Source organism: Semicossyphus pulcher, unplaced genomic scaffold (genome assembly GCF_022749685.1).
Source record: "Semicossyphus pulcher isolate SPU_LCO1_2020_fin unplaced genomic scaffold, fSemPul1.0.p SCAF_19, whole genome shotgun sequence".
NCBI lineage: Eukaryota > Metazoa > Chordata > Actinopteri > Labriformes > Labridae > Semicossyphus > Semicossyphus pulcher.
In genome coordinates, this window is record NW_027211692.1 from 1,446,299 (window position 1) to 1,462,972 (window position 16,674).

General features: G+C 42.4%; 2 protein-coding genes across 2 annotated transcripts in view; both read left to right on the top strand.

Moving 5' to 3' along the window:
• Positions 1–4,429, top strand: part of LOC138597368 (latent-transforming growth factor beta-binding protein 4) — a 56,491-nt gene extending 52,062 nt beyond the window's left edge. Inside the window, exons 39-41 of the mRNA XM_069668963.1 lie at positions 12–307; positions 384–536; positions 1,080–4,429. Coding sequence (XP_069525064.1) covers positions 12–307; positions 384–536; positions 1,080–1,222 — 592 coding nt within the window. The 3' untranslated portion in view covers positions 1,223–4,429. The remainder of the gene's footprint in view (positions 1–11; positions 308–383; positions 537–1,079) is intronic.
• A 4,994-nt stretch (positions 4,430–9,423) lies between these two features.
• Positions 9,424–14,789, top strand: esrrd (estrogen-related receptor delta). Its single transcript, XM_069668419.1, has 8 exons — positions 9,424–9,479; positions 10,114–10,441; positions 10,606–10,759; positions 11,355–11,471; positions 12,201–12,305; positions 12,381–12,542; positions 12,789–13,061; positions 14,551–14,789. Exons 1-8 carry the CDS (start codon positions 9,424–9,426, stop codon positions 14,787–14,789), a joined length of 1,434 nt encoding a protein of 477 aa, XP_069524520.1.
• The last annotated feature ends 1,885 nt before the right edge of the window (positions 14,790–16,674 follow it).

Sequence of the window (16,674 nt, forward strand, 5' to 3'; positions counted from 1 at the left end):
CCGTCTCTCAGCACTGGTTACTACTCTGAAGGAGACTTCGGCCGCCCCGACGGCTCCCTACCCAGGCCTCCGTCCTTCCGCCTCCCTCTGGACCCCCGGGCAGAGAGGGCGTTTGGGGCCCGGCCTCATCCTCCATCCCGGGCTGACGGTGCTCCGCTCAGCCTTGCCCCGCTGCCCGGTGCTCCCTATCAGGAGCAGGAGGAGGAAGAGGAGGAGGAAGCATGGAGGCCTGGGCCGCCCTTCCCTCCCTTCACTGACAGGAGCAGAGGAGGAGGAGGAGGAGGAGCGCCGAGGAGGGTGTATGAGAGTGAGTGGTTACTAAAAAGAGTGATGTCATTGTGCTGTTACAGTGCTGTCAACTGTCTCCTTCTCCTGTCTCTCAGGGCGCTATGACTCCTACGCCGGCCTGAGCACAGCAGAGGATTGTGGGATACTGCACGGCTGTGAGAACGGCAGGTGTATTCGTGTTGCTGAAGGTTACACCTGTGACTGTTACCAAGGATACGAACTGGACATGACCTCCATGACATGTATAGGTACGCACAGACAGGTGATCTGCATACACAGACCTTTACATGTAGGGTCTGGATCAACATGCAGCTGGTATTTCCCACCGACACTGAACTCACCACAGACACTCCACTGCCCCACTGTTATTACAGACACTGAACTCACCACAGACACTCCACTGCCCCACTGTTATTACAGACACTGAACTCACCACAGACACTCCACTGCCCCACTGTTATTACAGACACTGAACTCACCACAGACACTCCACTGCCCCACTGTTATTACAGACACTGAACTCACCACAGACACTCCACTGCCCCACTGTTATTACAGACACTGAACTCACCACAGACACTCCACTGCCCCACTGTTATTACAGACACTGAACTCACCACAGACACTCCACTGTCCCACTGTTATTACAGACACTGAACTCACCACAGACACTCCACTGTCCCATTTTTTGATTTACATCAAATATTCTGACTGCAACAGCTCTGTTAAAACTCTGTGTGTGTGTGTGTGTGTGTGTGTGTGTGTGTGTGTGTGTGTGTGTGTGATTGCAGATATAAACGAGTGTGTGGACAGGGTCAGCGTGGGCTTCCAGTGCGTGAACGCTCGCTGTGTGAACACTGACGGCTCGTTCCGCTGCGTCTGCAGGAGAGGATACGTGATGTCCCCCAGACCAAACCACTGTGTGGCTGCGTAGACCAGACCGGACTCCGTAAGACCAGTTTAGTCCAGTTTAAACCGGTCTGGACAATGAAGAATGGAGTACAAAACGGCTGACTGGGCTGGGCTAGATTAGACTAAAGTGACGGATATGACTGGGAGATGTTAGGTTGAGAGAACATTCTGTCTAACAGCAATGTTGGCATATTTAAAGCCACTGAGGCTAACAATTAAGCAAGCTAACAAGCTGGTAACATAATTCCAAGGACAAATGGTGCCAGTCCAAACCAATGACTGTATATATAGATGGACAACATGTCTCCATCTGCTCCCATTGTACGAAAGTGATGCCAAAATAGCCCCTGTGATAGGCGCTGCCATCTTGTGATGGTGACGTCATTTGGAGCCAGAGTCTGTGCAGTAGAGATTGGCGAGTGAAGCGGCCGTAGCCACTTCCACTAACCCAAACACACTTAACTTACTGAAACAGCAAGGATCCCGCTCGCCGGCGTGTTTAACAGCAGAACAGCTTCTTGTGTTGGTCTGAGGTTAAAGTTCACAGGTATGGAAACTTCAATGACTGTAGTGATTGTTTTAGTTACGTCTCCTCTCGCCGCTCGTCCTCCACTCCGCTAATCAGGAACTAACTGGCTGCAGGAGCCATATTGGTCAACAGAGCTGTCAATCATCATTTTTATAGCATCAAATGTCTAATCAAAAATACACTTGAAAAATGAACACGTGGACATAAATCAGCAGGATAAGAACTAACTATAATGACAGAAACCATGTTTGAGAAAAATGTATTTGACCTGTATTTAGATTTTATAGTTTGACTCATGTCCCATCTGTTAACATGGAGGAGGCGGGCTTTATGAGCGATACTGCAGCCAGTCAGCAGGGGGTGTCCATCTTCTTATACAGTCTATGGTCCAAACCAGTCAACAAAGATACTCAGCATATACTGATTACATTTAACATTTAGTTTGACTTGATGAACTCGAGTAGGACCAAACGAGCGTTAGCAGCACTAATGAAGAGATTTTCTTTCAACTCTCTGATCTCAAACTGGGTTTTATTCAAACAAGCCAAAAACCCTTTTTCCTTTATAACAAGGAACTTTTACCTTTACCTAACCTTTATCATATCATTAGTTAATCCTGGTCCCATTCTAGAGTTTTCATGGTAACAGCTCTTATTCGCCTTTTAACAGAAAAACAGTAAAACTATATCAGGAGTTCAGTGTTTATGTTTCGTGAGTCGCTATGTTGAGATCAAACTGTATGTTTTAGCCTCTTAGAAAGATTCATTCAAATGTGTAGCATGAGTTAAAACCAACGTACAAAGATGAATATAATCACATGATGTCTAAACCAGTCCAGCCCTGTGCGGCCCAGTAGTTCTAACCAGGCTGCAGTAAAGCTCTTTTTAGCCTTGTATTATAAGCCAGGCCAGCCATCCACTGGGGACCAAGTTGTGCCAAAGTTCATCTTTCTTGACTTCCACAGAGTCGCAGCCATGATCCTGTCTGGTGTTTGTTGTATTTAAAGGTGTTTTCAGTGGCAGAAACGTGTGAAAAAGAAGAAACATTGTGTGTGTTTGATTTTAGGAAACTAACCAGGGAAAGACTTTAACATCAATTTATTTATCTCAGTTTAACAGGAGCTCATCTTTGTTAACAGCAGAGATTTTAAATGTCATTTGCAGCATTGAAACGTGGTTCAATATTTTCACTAATGCTAATCTGTTAAAAACAAAGATTCTGAAAAAAGAAAACATTGTTTTTAATAAATGATGACGTAAAAAACAATAGTCTAGTAACATAGGCTGCTTTATTCACAGTCTCATTCCACACATCAGTGTCAGTGTACTGTAGCTGTCCCATGTACACAACACAAAGGTTATGCTAACGTGAGTATTTGTAACGTTAGCTGCAGGGAGCATTTAGTTGCTTCTCATGTAGACACTAACTGTATCTTATGATGTCGCTTCCATTTATTCACACACAACACGCCACAGAAATAGCGAGCTATCTGAACGCTTATAGCTTAGGTTAGCAAACTCAGTAGCTGTTAGCACATTAGCGAACAAATAATGCGTGGTTCGTTAATGCATGGACATTCAACTGAAAAACAATTTAGCCGCTGAAACACTGATGTGATGAGTCCCCAATTTATTCCTCTTAATGTTTAATTTATTCTGGAAATGTTTGTTAGCTAGTTAGCTGTTAGCCCACTGGCTAATAAACAAGTAGTGTAGAGGTAGAGAACATTTCAGGAACAAAAAAATAATCATCTGCTCATAGTCGCTTTGAAATACTTAATGTCCCATTTATGAATTTTCATTTACAGATAATTTTTTGTCTCTTATGGTGAAGTTAAAAGTTATTTTCTCCAGACTGATCAGACAGGATGTAATTCTGTTGGATAAGATAGATTTAAATTTAATTTATTTTATTGTTTTTCAATTTTGAGAAAGTTGAAAAAACATTGCGTGTAAAATATAAATCCCCCCTAAAAACCCTTTTCTTTTGATTTATTTTTATCATACCTGGCCTTAATACTCTTCCGTAGATGTGTACAATGTCAATTAATAAAACGTTTCTTAAAATAGACCTAACATTTATTATTATTATTACTCCAAAAGTTATGTACCAAAACTTTCTCCAACTTTTCGAATTGCGTGTTTTTCCAGTTTGTAACTCATTGTCTCTGATTATTCCGACACCACATGAATACAGAGGAAGACAACTTCTGATTTAAACGTTTGGTTGATGACTATAAAAACTAAATGTGTGGAAGAATTACTGACACGTCTGTACTTTAATATTTGTTGGAATTTTTAGTGCAGCTTCTTCTCCTGAGAGTTCAGGAGGCGGCATCAGCCACGCTGTTTAAATGATATCTCACATTCTTCTACAGTAATCCTCATTGTTACCAAACGTATGAAGCTGTAACAGCCTGTGAGAATGTGTGTTTATTGTGTTTTTTTATTAGCTTTCGGATGTAGTTTAAATCCAACATGAAGAACGTTTCCTGCTCAGCACCTAAAGTTTGATGTGTAACACAACATGCACTGTATCTGCCAGAGATCTGCCTTCTGTGTTCACACAGGAGATTTTGTACATTGTTTAAATTTCAGTCTCTGGTGTTTTTTTTATGTTCATTTGTATGTTTTATGACTCACTTTTTTATCTTTGTTGTTTGTATGACAAAAAATGGAAATATATTTGCACACACTTTTATTGAACCGTCTGTTTTGTCTTTGTTATTGTCCGAACTGGGGGAGAGAGAGGATGTGAGAGACAGGATACCAGACAAGGGGAACAGCAGGTTTGTGTTGTGAAGGTTGTGGGTTCAATTCCCAACTCCTGCTGGTAAAGTTTGGTCAGGGAGGCAGTTACAGTCTGAGGACATGTACAGGTGAAACACAGGTGTTGTAGATAAATCTAGTATAGCTTGTCGGTTTTTTTTAAAGTATATTCCCACTAATAATACACTGAATTAACTTTTTTAGCCCTTCTAATCTCACCCTGTTAAATTAACTCATACGGATGGAAACCTGCATTAGCATGTTGCTAACAAGCTAGTCTTGTGTGTTAGTTGTTGCAGAGTCACTTTAGGTGATGCTCGTGTGCTGGCTCTAATCCTCCACCTGGATCCATAACCTTAATGCTGCTCTGTTTATGTAGATCCAGACCTGTAAGCCACTTTACATTGTAGGCCAATCTGTCCAGCACACACTCACACACACACAGCACACACACACTTTCATCCTCAGGCAGCATTAATGGGATTACAGAGCTTCATCCAGTACTGAGGCTGAAACTGTGAGCCAGCGGAATATCAGCTTTCACAATAACTGTTTATAGACACACACACACACACACACGCACACACACTCAGTGAAACTGCAGCTGTCAGGTGCATCCCGAATCTTCCACCCAAACATGCAGCTGAATAGAATACGGTCCCCATGTGTACTATTCTGTAGTACGAATTCAAAGTATACGATTTTTACGGTACAAACAATATCCCAGTTTCATGATATTACAGAATCATTATTATTACATAAAATAAAAAAAAGTCATTTTAATGTCAGACTGCTTTGGTTGTAAGTCGTATGGATTTAGGGTTTCTGGTTCTCAAATCACTGATAGAGCTTGATCAGCGACTGAAAAGACAATTTACAGTGAAAATCTGGAGGGAAATCGGGTCATATTTCAAGATACAACAACATATTCCATCACTCATAAGCTACTGTCATACCAGCTAACGTTAGCATCCAGCCAATTCCTAGATAAAATTACCAGCTAGGAAATGGCTGAACACTAACTGTATGGTAGTTTAACATAATATAATAGGCTTATTCTATGTTCTAGCTAACATTATGTTAGCTTGGAAATACTAGCTAATGTCCTCACTAAATAACAAAATGTTAGCTAACATAATGTGATCTGTGAAGTGCTTGAATGCAAGCATTAGCTGCTATCATAAGTTAGCTAATGGTTCTAAAATATGTTGTTTTACTTTGAAATATGGCCAGACAGGAAAGACCTCAATTCCTGGCTAACATTATGTTATCTTTCAACAAATAACCAGGAAACATATTTACAAGCTAATTTAATGTTAGCTAATGATATGTCATCAATTAAGTGTTTGAATGTTAGCATTAGCTTTTGTCTAAAGGTAGCTAAAGATTCTAAAATATGTTGTTTAATAATGGCCAGATGGGATAGACCTCAATTCCTAGTTAACAATATGTTAGCTTGGAACAAATAACTAACATCCTTACTAGCTACAGTAATGTAAGCTAACGTAGTGTGATCTAAGAAGTACTTGAATGCTTGCATTAGCTGTTGTCTAAAGGTAGCTAATGGGTTATCAAATATGTTTTTAGTTGGATAGGAAAGACCTCAATTCCTAGCTAACGTTATGTTAGCTCTGAACAAATAACCAGGTAACGTCCTTACAAACGTAATGTTAGCTAACAAAATGTGATCTAGGAAGTACTTGAATGCTAACATCAGCTGAACTAGGGTGCTTAAATGCTAGCATTGACTTCTGTCGATAGGTAGCTCATAGATTGTCAAATAGCTATGTCGTTTTACTTTCAAATATGGCAAGATAGAAAAAAAAAACTCAATTCAGGAACAAATAACAAGTTAACGTCCTTACTAGCTAACGTAATGTGGTCTATTAAGTGTTTAAATGCTAGCATTAGCTGCTGTCTAAATGTAGCTAATAGGTTACAAAATATGTTGTTTTACTTTGAAATACACCACGTCACTCGGGATTTTAAAAAAGTGGATGCGCGGCAGGAGAATTATAACAGCATTTTAACTTTACACCTCGAGCATGAAGAGAAAAATGGCAGCCGTGTGACTAACAGAGTCAAGTGTAAACCAAAGCGTAAATGCTCAGGTGTTTTTCAGCTGATTTCCTGCAGAGAGCTGAGTTGCTGTGAGTTGCTATGAGTTGCTGTGAGGTGAAGCGGCAGCGTGACTCAGAGCAGCCGTGACCCAGATCTGATGGAGGTGAGTGTGTCAGCTGTGTGAACGCCGGCGGGCTCTCAGAAGGATTTCACTGAATCCAGATTTACTCCGTTTATCTCAGGATATTTTTACTCAGATTATCTCGAAGCACTCGAGGATCATTTCATTGCTTTATGAAGAAGTGTCGTGACGTAAAACTAGCTAACCACAAATATGTTGTCTGCTGGAGGATGTGACACATGAATACTGCCGAACACGTCAGTACTTTTCATGTAATTCATACCAGTACGTCACTGCCCAGAAAGAGTGATCTACACAGGATTCAAAGTATTTTTAACTATATTTTATTTCTAACTAAGGAAAAATTAACAGAAATCTGTGAGATAATAAAATCAGAGGGAAGTATGACGATTGTTAGAGACAGAAAAAGGAGCTAGCTTATAACCTGATTAGTTGCAAAGTCAGACAGTTGACAATTGTGAGAGAAATGTGATCAAATCTTGGTTCAATGATCCTCAAAAATTCTGCATGAAACAGGTCAACATATTAAAATTATTAATTAGAACTTTTGAGACCAAAAACAAAGTCAGAAATGATGCTGAATGAACTGCACACTGCAGCAAACCGATCCCACGTATGTTGGTTTAATGAAAAAGAAGTTTGTGGGACTTTTACTGTCAGCAGAATGACCAAAGCTTGTTTATAGTTTAGGGTTGACAGTGTTCCTCTGGTTTTACATTTTTGGATATAAAAACATTTAATTAGTACAGCTTTAAAGACTTTATTTTTTAAACATGCAGGCTGCAACCTGAAATCATAGCCTCTGAAAACATGCGTGATCATGTGGGAGACGAGCACAACTCACAACTTGGATTATAATGATGATGGTAATCTCATTTGATGACAAGGCATAAAAAATGTAGATAGACAGACAGACAGGCCTAGTTATGTATCTCTTATGAAACAGCAGATGTAGGTGAGACGGATCTGAGCTGCCTGTTTGTCTGAGGGTCAGATTAGGACAGTGTGTGTGTGTGTGTGTGTGTGTGTGTGTTACACCTTCCGGTTAGAAAGTGCTGCTTCAGCGTCCTCCAGGTGTGTGGTAATCCTCAGCCCTCTGTGTGTCGTCCTGAACACAAACCTGGAACATGTTTTACACCTGTCATTTGATTCGCTGTGAAGTTAAATTAAATCGGCAGCATGTTGTTTTTACTTCGGTGGTTATAGACACTGTTTTCCCACAATGCAACACTCATCAAACAGCATTTTTATCAGTGTCTACGCTGATGACACCATCATGTGCACCATCAGCTCTCCATGCTGTCTTAATCCTCCACATTTTTTAAAGAGAATGTTAAAAAGTCCTAAAATAAATTGTTGAATTAGTTCTTTATTCACTGACAGTGTGACGTCAGCAGATCTGCAGTTTGCTCTGCTCTCCTTCTCTGTTTGCTGTAAACACACACAAACAACAAACCAGGTGTGTCTCAGGTGTTTCTGTGTGACTGTGAGTGTCAGCGATGTTATTTTATCAACAGGAAGTGAAACAGATCTTCGCTAAAAGTTCGTCAAAAATCTATCAACATACATTTTTATGACAGCAAACTAAAAATGTTTTTGACTGTGAAACAAAACAAGACATCAAAGTATTTCTTCTTTTTCTACCAGACGAAAAACAAGTTTTCATCAGCTAATAGAGACGAATCATCTGCTTTCTGCGTGGTAACAGACTGCAGGTTTACACAAGCAAAGAGGTTCAATCATGTCAGTGACACTATTACCAGTAACACATGTCTTCCAGATGTTTTGTCACTATGTGAACTGTTCACAAACAAACACCAGCAGCTCCTGTGTTCTGTGAGCTTAAATCAGTGTTTTTATGAATGGAGTCTGGTGTGTGTGCAGAGAGCGATGTAACGTCTGTGTGTGGTTAAAACAATCATCTTCCTCTGTAACAAAAAGGTCTATCTCTGTAGGGATCCTTTCTGTCATGTTGTCACACACTTAGAAGAACAATCTGAGCCTGTCAGTGGAAACAACAAGAACTTTTAGGGGACGACCTCTGACCCATCAAGGATTATGTTGCAGCCGTTACAGCCTGTTTCACTGCTGCAGGATGAACACATCTCCTGGAGACACTCACACACTGTTTGCACATATTAGACATGAAGACATGATGATGAGATCCTGTTGAAATTCTTAAGCCAGATAAACTAGCTTTCAGTTTTCCTTCTGCTCTGTGATGTTAAGCTGTCAGTGAACTTGTTCTCAGCTGTCGGTTTGTTCGTATAAAACGTTTTAAAGCTGCAGGTTGACATCAGCAGAGACGAGCCCCGGGCTGCCGTGGCCTACATCTGTCACTGCCCCAATCAATACAGATGATAGAAGAAGAAGTCAATCCCCTGTTCAGACTGGTGATGCTGCATGCTGATTGGCTGCTCCTCCGGGCTCGCCCCCCCCTCCTCTTCAATGTAATGACAGGAGACACATAAATAACACAGCAGACACCTCCGAGCCTCACGAGTGTATCCATCTTTCCCTCCTCTCTGCAGGAAACAGGAAGTCACAGATCAGGAAACTTTTCTCCCTTTTGGAACATTCTCCCACTTTTTTATTGGACCTTAAAGTAGCATCAGAAAACCTTGTTTTAAGGACTGAACGCTGAGTGTGTGAACGCACCACTGAAGCAGGTTTTTGTTGGATTTGGAGGTCTGTGTTGAATCGGATCTGGGATCAGGTTCAGGATGGAGCTGAAGGACTTTTGTCTGACGGACGACTATCACTTCCTGAATCCAGAGCGGTGAGAAACAACGAACATCACTTTTATTTATTATTTATTTACAAACTGTTTAAGTCTTTGTGCTCCTGATGCTTTTATGGAGACTAAACATCCAATGCAACAGCAAAGACTTTACTTCCTGTTTCCAACCAGCAGTCTGCCATCACTGTCTCCACTAACCTGAACGACCTTATAATTATTATAACCACTGACAGAAGGTCCTTAACCTTACATAAGAAGCCATTACGTTTCCAAAGTCTTAATCAATTTGCTTTTGTTCCAAACATTAACTGAAACCTGGCCACATTGTTGAGACGTGTTCTTGGTACATTATAGCGACAGAACCTGTAGCTGAAGATAAGAACAAACAAAAATCTGCTTTTTAAAGGAGGAAGAGAAGGGAGACCTCAGAGGAGACGCTACGTGTTGACATTATAACGTCGGCTTCATTTAAAGCATGAAACGATCAGCAAGCAGAGACGACGATGTGACGATGACAAAGTGCTTGATGGGCAATCTGACTTATTCTGGTTTAACTGGTTTTAGAGGAAAACTTCCTTTTATTTTGAAAATCTCTGATATTTGTTTCTCAGATTATCCGTCTCTCTCCTCCATCACTGCTGCTGTTTAATCTCACACTCCTCTTCCTCCTCAGCCTCTTGGACTCCTCCTCCTCGTCTTCCTCCTCCACTGATGAAGCTCGCTCTCCGGCCTCCTCCCTCCTCCACTCCTCCCCTCTCAGTCCCTCCTTCTCCCTGGATCCCTCACACGCTCTCAGCCCCTCACACCAGGCCTTCCTCCTCCCCAGCCCGGCCTCCTCTTCCTCCTCCTCGTCCTCCTACAGCCTCCTCTGTGGAGCGCCGGAGCCCGACTCCCCGACTGGATCTAGCTCCAGCGGCGGAGGAAGCGTCGGAGGCGGGGCTGTGGTGTCAGAAGCTTCAGTGCGTTTTTCGGTGTCACAGGCGGGTTCGTTTGCAGTGCAGGTGAATTTTACATTTCATTCTGCTTTATTTTAAATATGGATTCATCCGCCGCTGAAAATAGTCCCCAACAAATGCACTATTTCCTCCTCTCTGTGTGATAACAACCACAGTGAGGAAAAATCCCTAACATCACCTGATTGTTAAAGAGTTCTTTTCCTCTGCAGGTGGACTCCATCCTGCGGGGCGACTACCTGACCCCGCTGGGCGCCGTCGGGCCGAAGAGGCTCTGTCTGGTGTGTGGTGACTTCGCCTCTGGGTATCACTACGGCGTGGCGTCCTGCGAGGCCTGCAAGGCTTTCTTCAAGAGGACGATACAAGGTGAGAACAGCAGGGTGTTCACGTTAATCAATACGTGAATTAATCGGCAGAGCTGATCAATACAGCAGCGCTCAGTGCATTGATTAGTGTGTGAAGCTATGAGCTCACATCAGCTTGTAAAACATGTCATGGGGAGACGGTGTGAGCGTCGTCAGTCTCAGCATTTCATCATCAATATCCTGGAGTATTAACCCCACCCCCCAGTAATAATGGGACATCTACAGATTTTAACTCTACAAGGCAAGGGAGCTGTTCGTCCACCGCTTGAAGCTTGTTTCACAGCTGCTGGATGAAGCTGATGCTGGAGCAGTTCTAAAACGTATTGTTCGACATTTGGACCTAAAATATGTAGAAATACCAGAACTTCCCTTTAAGTATATTTTGATTTTGAACTTGACTTTAAGATTTTAAGTGCAGGACTTTATTTTTATTTTGTCACTTGTTGTTATTTTACTACTTTTACTGAAGTACAAGACCAGAACACTGACAGAGTGCATAACTGGCTTCACTGTTTTTTGTAAAAGTGTATTTAAGGACAAAGTGTGGGTATTGCCATTGATCCAGCTGTCCGTAATTCCTGTTTGTGGTTACCTAGGCAACATCGAGTACAGCTGTCCGGTGATGAACGAGTGTGAGATCACCAAGCGGAGGAGGAAAGCCTGCCAGGCGTGCCGCTTCCAGAAATGCCTCCAGGCCGGAATGATGAGGGAGGGTACGTCACATCAATCTGTCCATCAGTCTGCCTGTGACAATTCCCATGAGTCTTTGCAGCGTTCTTGCGCCTCTGTCTGAAGTGGTAATGACCAAAAAGACTCAAACTGTCGACAAAGACTCCCAGAACAACGGCTAAAAGACTTAAAGCCACAAAGACACAAAATTACCACAAAGAGATTTAAGCCGACACAAAATGGCAAAAAAAAAGAAACATAATTTGACCACAAGGAGATTAAAAAATGACGACAAGGACACAAAATATCTACAAAACACTCAAAGCAACTACAGAGAGACACAAACTGACAACAAGGAGATTCAATGACTTCAAAGACACAAAAGGGAATCACAACAAAGAGACTCTAAGTGACTTCTAATACACAAAATGACCACCAAGGGAATCAAAGCAACTACAAAGAGACTCAAATGACTACAAAGAGACTCAGCATGACTTTGAAGACACAAAGTGATCACAGGTAGACTGAAAACGACCACAAAGATACAGAATGACAAGACACTCAAACTGAAGACTTAAAATGACAACACAGGGACTCAGACGCAAAACAACAGCAGAGAAACTCAAAACAACTACAAAGACACACAACAATGACAGATATCCCTAAAACCACCACAAAGACACAAAAAAAGGTTCATCCTGCTTCATTTGTGGTCTTTCACTGTCAGCTGAGCGGTCCGTGAACAGACCTGAAACCTCCTGTGTGTGTTGCAGGTGTTCGTATGGACCGAGTGAGAGGAGGCCGGCAGAAGTACAAGAGGCGGGTGGAGGCTGGACTCTTCTACACTAAGACCCCGTACCCCCACCCCGTGTGCAGCCGTGAGTCACTCTCAAGACTTTCACTATATTCAACATCATGCTTCAAGCTTTATCTAATTATTGTGTGTCTTTCAGGGAACAAGGTGATTTCCCATTTGCTGCTGTCAGAGCCCGCCCCGCTGGCTGCCAATCAGGACGAATCGACCAATGACAGCAGCCTGAGGACCCTGCTGACCCTGTGTGACCTCCTGAACAGAGAGCTGCTGGTCCTGATTGGCTGGGCCAAACAGATTCCAGGTACACTATTAAATAGCTTCATATTCATTTTAGTTTCAGTTTAATTTCTATATAATTTCTTATTTCATTTTTTTAAAATATTATTATTTTGTTCACGTTTTATTATTTTTATTTTATGCTCAAAGTTCTTTTTATATTTTGTTTTTATTATATTTATTTTTTAAATCATTTGGAGGATTTATTTTTTTAAAGATGTTTATTTCAATCATTTTCCATATCCACCTGCTCTGCCCTGCCCCCTCTCAGGCTTCTCCGGGCTCTCATTGGTCGACCAGATGTCGCTGCTGCAGAGCGGCTGGATGGAGGCGCTGCTGGTGGGCGTGGCCTGGCGGTCGCAGGGCACGGCAGGGGAGGAGCTTGTGTTCGCCGGGAACCTGCGACTGGACGAGGCTCAGTGTCGAGCCGCAGGATTGACCGATCTGTACGAGGCGCTGCGTCACCTGACGGCCAAATACCAGGCGATGCACCTGAGCCCCGAGGAGGCGGTGACGCTGAAGGCCATGGCACTCGCTAACTCTGGTACACACACACACAGACACACACACACACACACACACACACACACACACACTTATTGATCTACAATAATAAGATAAGGGGGTTAATGGAGGGAGCTTATTGACCCCAGTGGAGTGGTTATTGATATTGATCAGACGCCGGGAGCTGAAGCATCGTGGTATTGATTAGCTTCACAAACTTCCTTTCTGAGGGGGTGCTGAGTTGTGTTTGGGGTGTTTTTTCAAACGGGGGCATCCTGGTTAGGACTTGATGTGTTGACAGATGTTCTGTCTGTCTGATCATCAACAAACGAACATGTTAGGCCGTCCCTAAACACTTCTAAGGGGATGTTCGTCCCAGAGAAAGAACACAATATCTGTTAGCTGCTTTAGTTGTTGTTGTTGATGCTAACGATGCTAACAGCTGTGTTAGTGCTGATCAATAGCTTCTGTGATTATATGAAGCACTCTTGTTGAAGCAGTGCATGATGGGACACAGTTTGGTCCTTCCAGCTGAAGTCTGGTCAGTCTCCCACTGTCTGAGCCTCGGATCAATAACATGTATTGATAGACTCGGTTCTGGATCTATAAACTGTTAACTGTCTGCTGCAGGACTCACAGTGTGCTCACTCTCTGCTCAGACCATCAACTGTCTGAACGTCAATACCTCACACAATGGAAGATGATGCTCTTCTGTGTGTGTGTGTGTGTGTGTGTGTGTGTGTGTCGGGTACAAACACCCACAGGCTGACCTTGACCTTGCTGTTTGTCTCCAACTTGACCGTCTCCTGCCCTCTCTGTGTCACATGTTTACTCAGGAGCTCGGTCTCTCTCTGCTCTTTGCGGTCTAGAAAAGAAAAGTAAATTAAAGGTAAAATATAAACAAACAAAAGTAGTGCAAAAACATGTTCTTTACAAAAGTAAAACAAAATGAATAATATAATATTCATAAAATAAAAGTTGCAGTGACGAGGGGTATGTAGATGTTTTCATTGGGACTGCAGATGAAAGTTAGCCTTAAGCTAAATCTGGTACAACGCATCAAACGGTGACATTTCTGTTTAATGTTGTACGTGGTCCCTTTCAAAATAAAGTAATCCTTAATATGGTGAAATGATTTTGTTCAAAACGACAGTGACGAGATTTGGTGACAGTTTTAAAGGAAAAAAGAAAATACCGATCTGATGGGCCATCGCTCCTTCAGTACCCGTTACCATCTTCTGTAATCGTTTTAACTGAGGGATCCCCTAGTGTCAGAAAATGAGATCCTGTGTGTATTTTATGACCCAAAGATTTATAACTTTCTTTCATATTGGCCCAAAAAATGTAATTGAATTGTCACATTTAAAAAGCTGGAAGCAGTATGATAATATGGCTATTTTCTCACTCGATTATCAAAGTAGTTGCAGATTAAGCATCTGTTGTAGGTAGGAGTAATTGTTGCTGCTTCAAAATACTAAATTAGAATTTTTGGGGCTCATGCTGTCCTCCTTCATCTCTCCGTCTGTCAGATGCGGACCCTGTGGACTGTCCGGACTCGGTGCAGAGGTTCCAGGACGAGCTCCACGAGGCCCTGCAGGAGTACGAGTCGTCCCGCAGAGAGCAGCACCGGGCGGGCCGCCTGCTGATGAGCCTCCCCCTGCTGAGACAGACCGCAGACCGAGCCGTGCAGGTCCTCCTGAGGCTGCACCGCCACCGCTGCGTCCCCCTCCACAAACTGCTGCTGGAGATGCTGGACGCAAAGGCCTGAACCAGGTCACCATCATAATCCAGGACCACAATCCTCAACCTGAAAGGACAAACTTTTATCAGTCCGAGACCAGGATCATCCTCCTTCCTCCTGAGAGGACGGACTTTTATCAGACTGAGAAAAGATATTTTTTAAACTGCTATTTTTATATATTTTATTTGGTAAACATGACTCTTATTACGTTTGGCTGCAATGACTTAAACCTTCCTAATAATATAATAAAGTTCAGTACAGAGATGCTAACAGTAGCTGATATATTAGCATCTTAGCTCCACAGAACATGTTCCAGTCCTGGATGTGCATGTTTTCTAACATGACCTGTAACGCCTCATAATATTAGATAACTAATGAACTCTGTTAAACAAACGTTTGGCTGCAGTTACTGAATTCTAAACTTCTGTAATACAATAAAGCTCAGTACAGAGATGCTAACATTAGCTGATATATTAGCCTAGCTTAGCTCCCACACAGTGGATTTTCCATTTTCATCACTTGTATTACCACATTATATGAGATAGCTAAAAACACAAGTTAGCTAATGAAATGTCCCCTGTCTTTTACTACCGTAAGCTAATGAGCCACCCATGCTAATGTTAGCCGCTGAAGAGCGGTTAAATTCAGACCTTAAACTTTTTGACCAACATGACTCTGTTTATGGGGCTGCACGGTGGTGCAGTGGTTAGCGCTGTTGCCTCACAGCCAGAAGGTCAAGGTGGGCCTTTCTGTGTGGAGTCTGCATGTTCTCCTCGTGCATGCATGGGTTCCCTCCGGGTTCTCCGGCTTCCTCCCACAGTCCAAAGGTTAATTGGTGGTTAATTGGTGACTCTAAATTGCCCGTAGGTGTGGGGTGTGAGTGCGAAAAGGTTGTTTCTCTCAATGTGTCAGCCCTGTGATTGACTGGCGATCAGTCCAAGGTGTAACCCCACCCTTCACCCGATGACAGCTGGGATAGGCTCCAGCCCGCCGCGACCCTGAACAGGATAAGCGGTACAGATGATGGATGGATGCAGCTTATGCTAATGCTAGCTAACCTTAAAGCTTAACCAGCATGCTGTGCCTAGAATGGCTGCTAAGCTATGATTGGGCAATCAGTGTTCTGGGGGCGGGGCTTAGAAGACATTTAAATGTCATTTTAATGATGTTGTGACAACCCTGAGGTTGTCCTGACCTTGATGACTCTAACCTTCCCCCACCTGCAGTCAACCTGGAAACAGCACAGAATCAGAAACAACAGGATCAAACTCATCATCATCTTCTGACGGACAGATTTTAATAAAGATTTTGATCTATTTTTGTAAACAAAGATATTTGTGTGTGTGTGTGAGCTGTGTTTACAACACTGTGGAGCTAACAGACTTTTACCCATTTAACTGTTGTGGACTTTTTATTGATTTATTTTGTAAATGTTATTTATTTGGTCGTTCGGAGACGTTTTCTATCTGCTGCTGATTAGTTCCGCTCTCTGAGCCGAAGATGTCGAGCTGTTTGTTTCATGCTTTTGGAATAAAAAAGAGATTTTTATGAGTCAAGTTATTTTATTTTTTTGTACAGAAACAATCTGAAGTTTCACTTTCTATAAGACAGTGTTCTCAAGAAAGTGCTGACCTGAGCTCAGCTTCACTACATTCACTGTGAGCTGTTTGTTAACAGAGCTGGGTTTAATAAAGTTTAAAAAAAAAAGACAATCTGAACCTGAGCTGCTCAGAGCCACAAATGCTGCATTCACAGGTCGTAGGAAACGTGGAAATCTAAATGAGAGAGAGAAAAAAACAGATCCAAAGCACAAGACAGAAGTTAGAATTATAAAGAAACACGGCGAGATAAATAATGAATCTTTAAAATGTTAGAAAATAGATGTTTGGTGTTTTAAGGGCTGCAACTGAAG

Excerpts from the sequence above, each read along its gene's own strand:
- esrrd (XM_069668419.1), top strand. The coding sequence starts at position 9,424 with ATGGAGCTGAAGGACTTTTGTCTGACGGACGACTATCACTTCCTGAAT. Across the intron at positions 11,472-12,200 it reads GGCCGGAATGATGAGGGAGG|GTGTTCGTATGGACCGAGTG; the intron begins GTACGTCACATC and ends TGTGTGTTGCAG. Across the intron at positions 13,062-14,550 it reads CATGGCACTCGCTAACTCTG|ATGCGGACCCTGTGGACTGT; the intron begins GTACACACACAC and ends TCCGTCTGTCAG.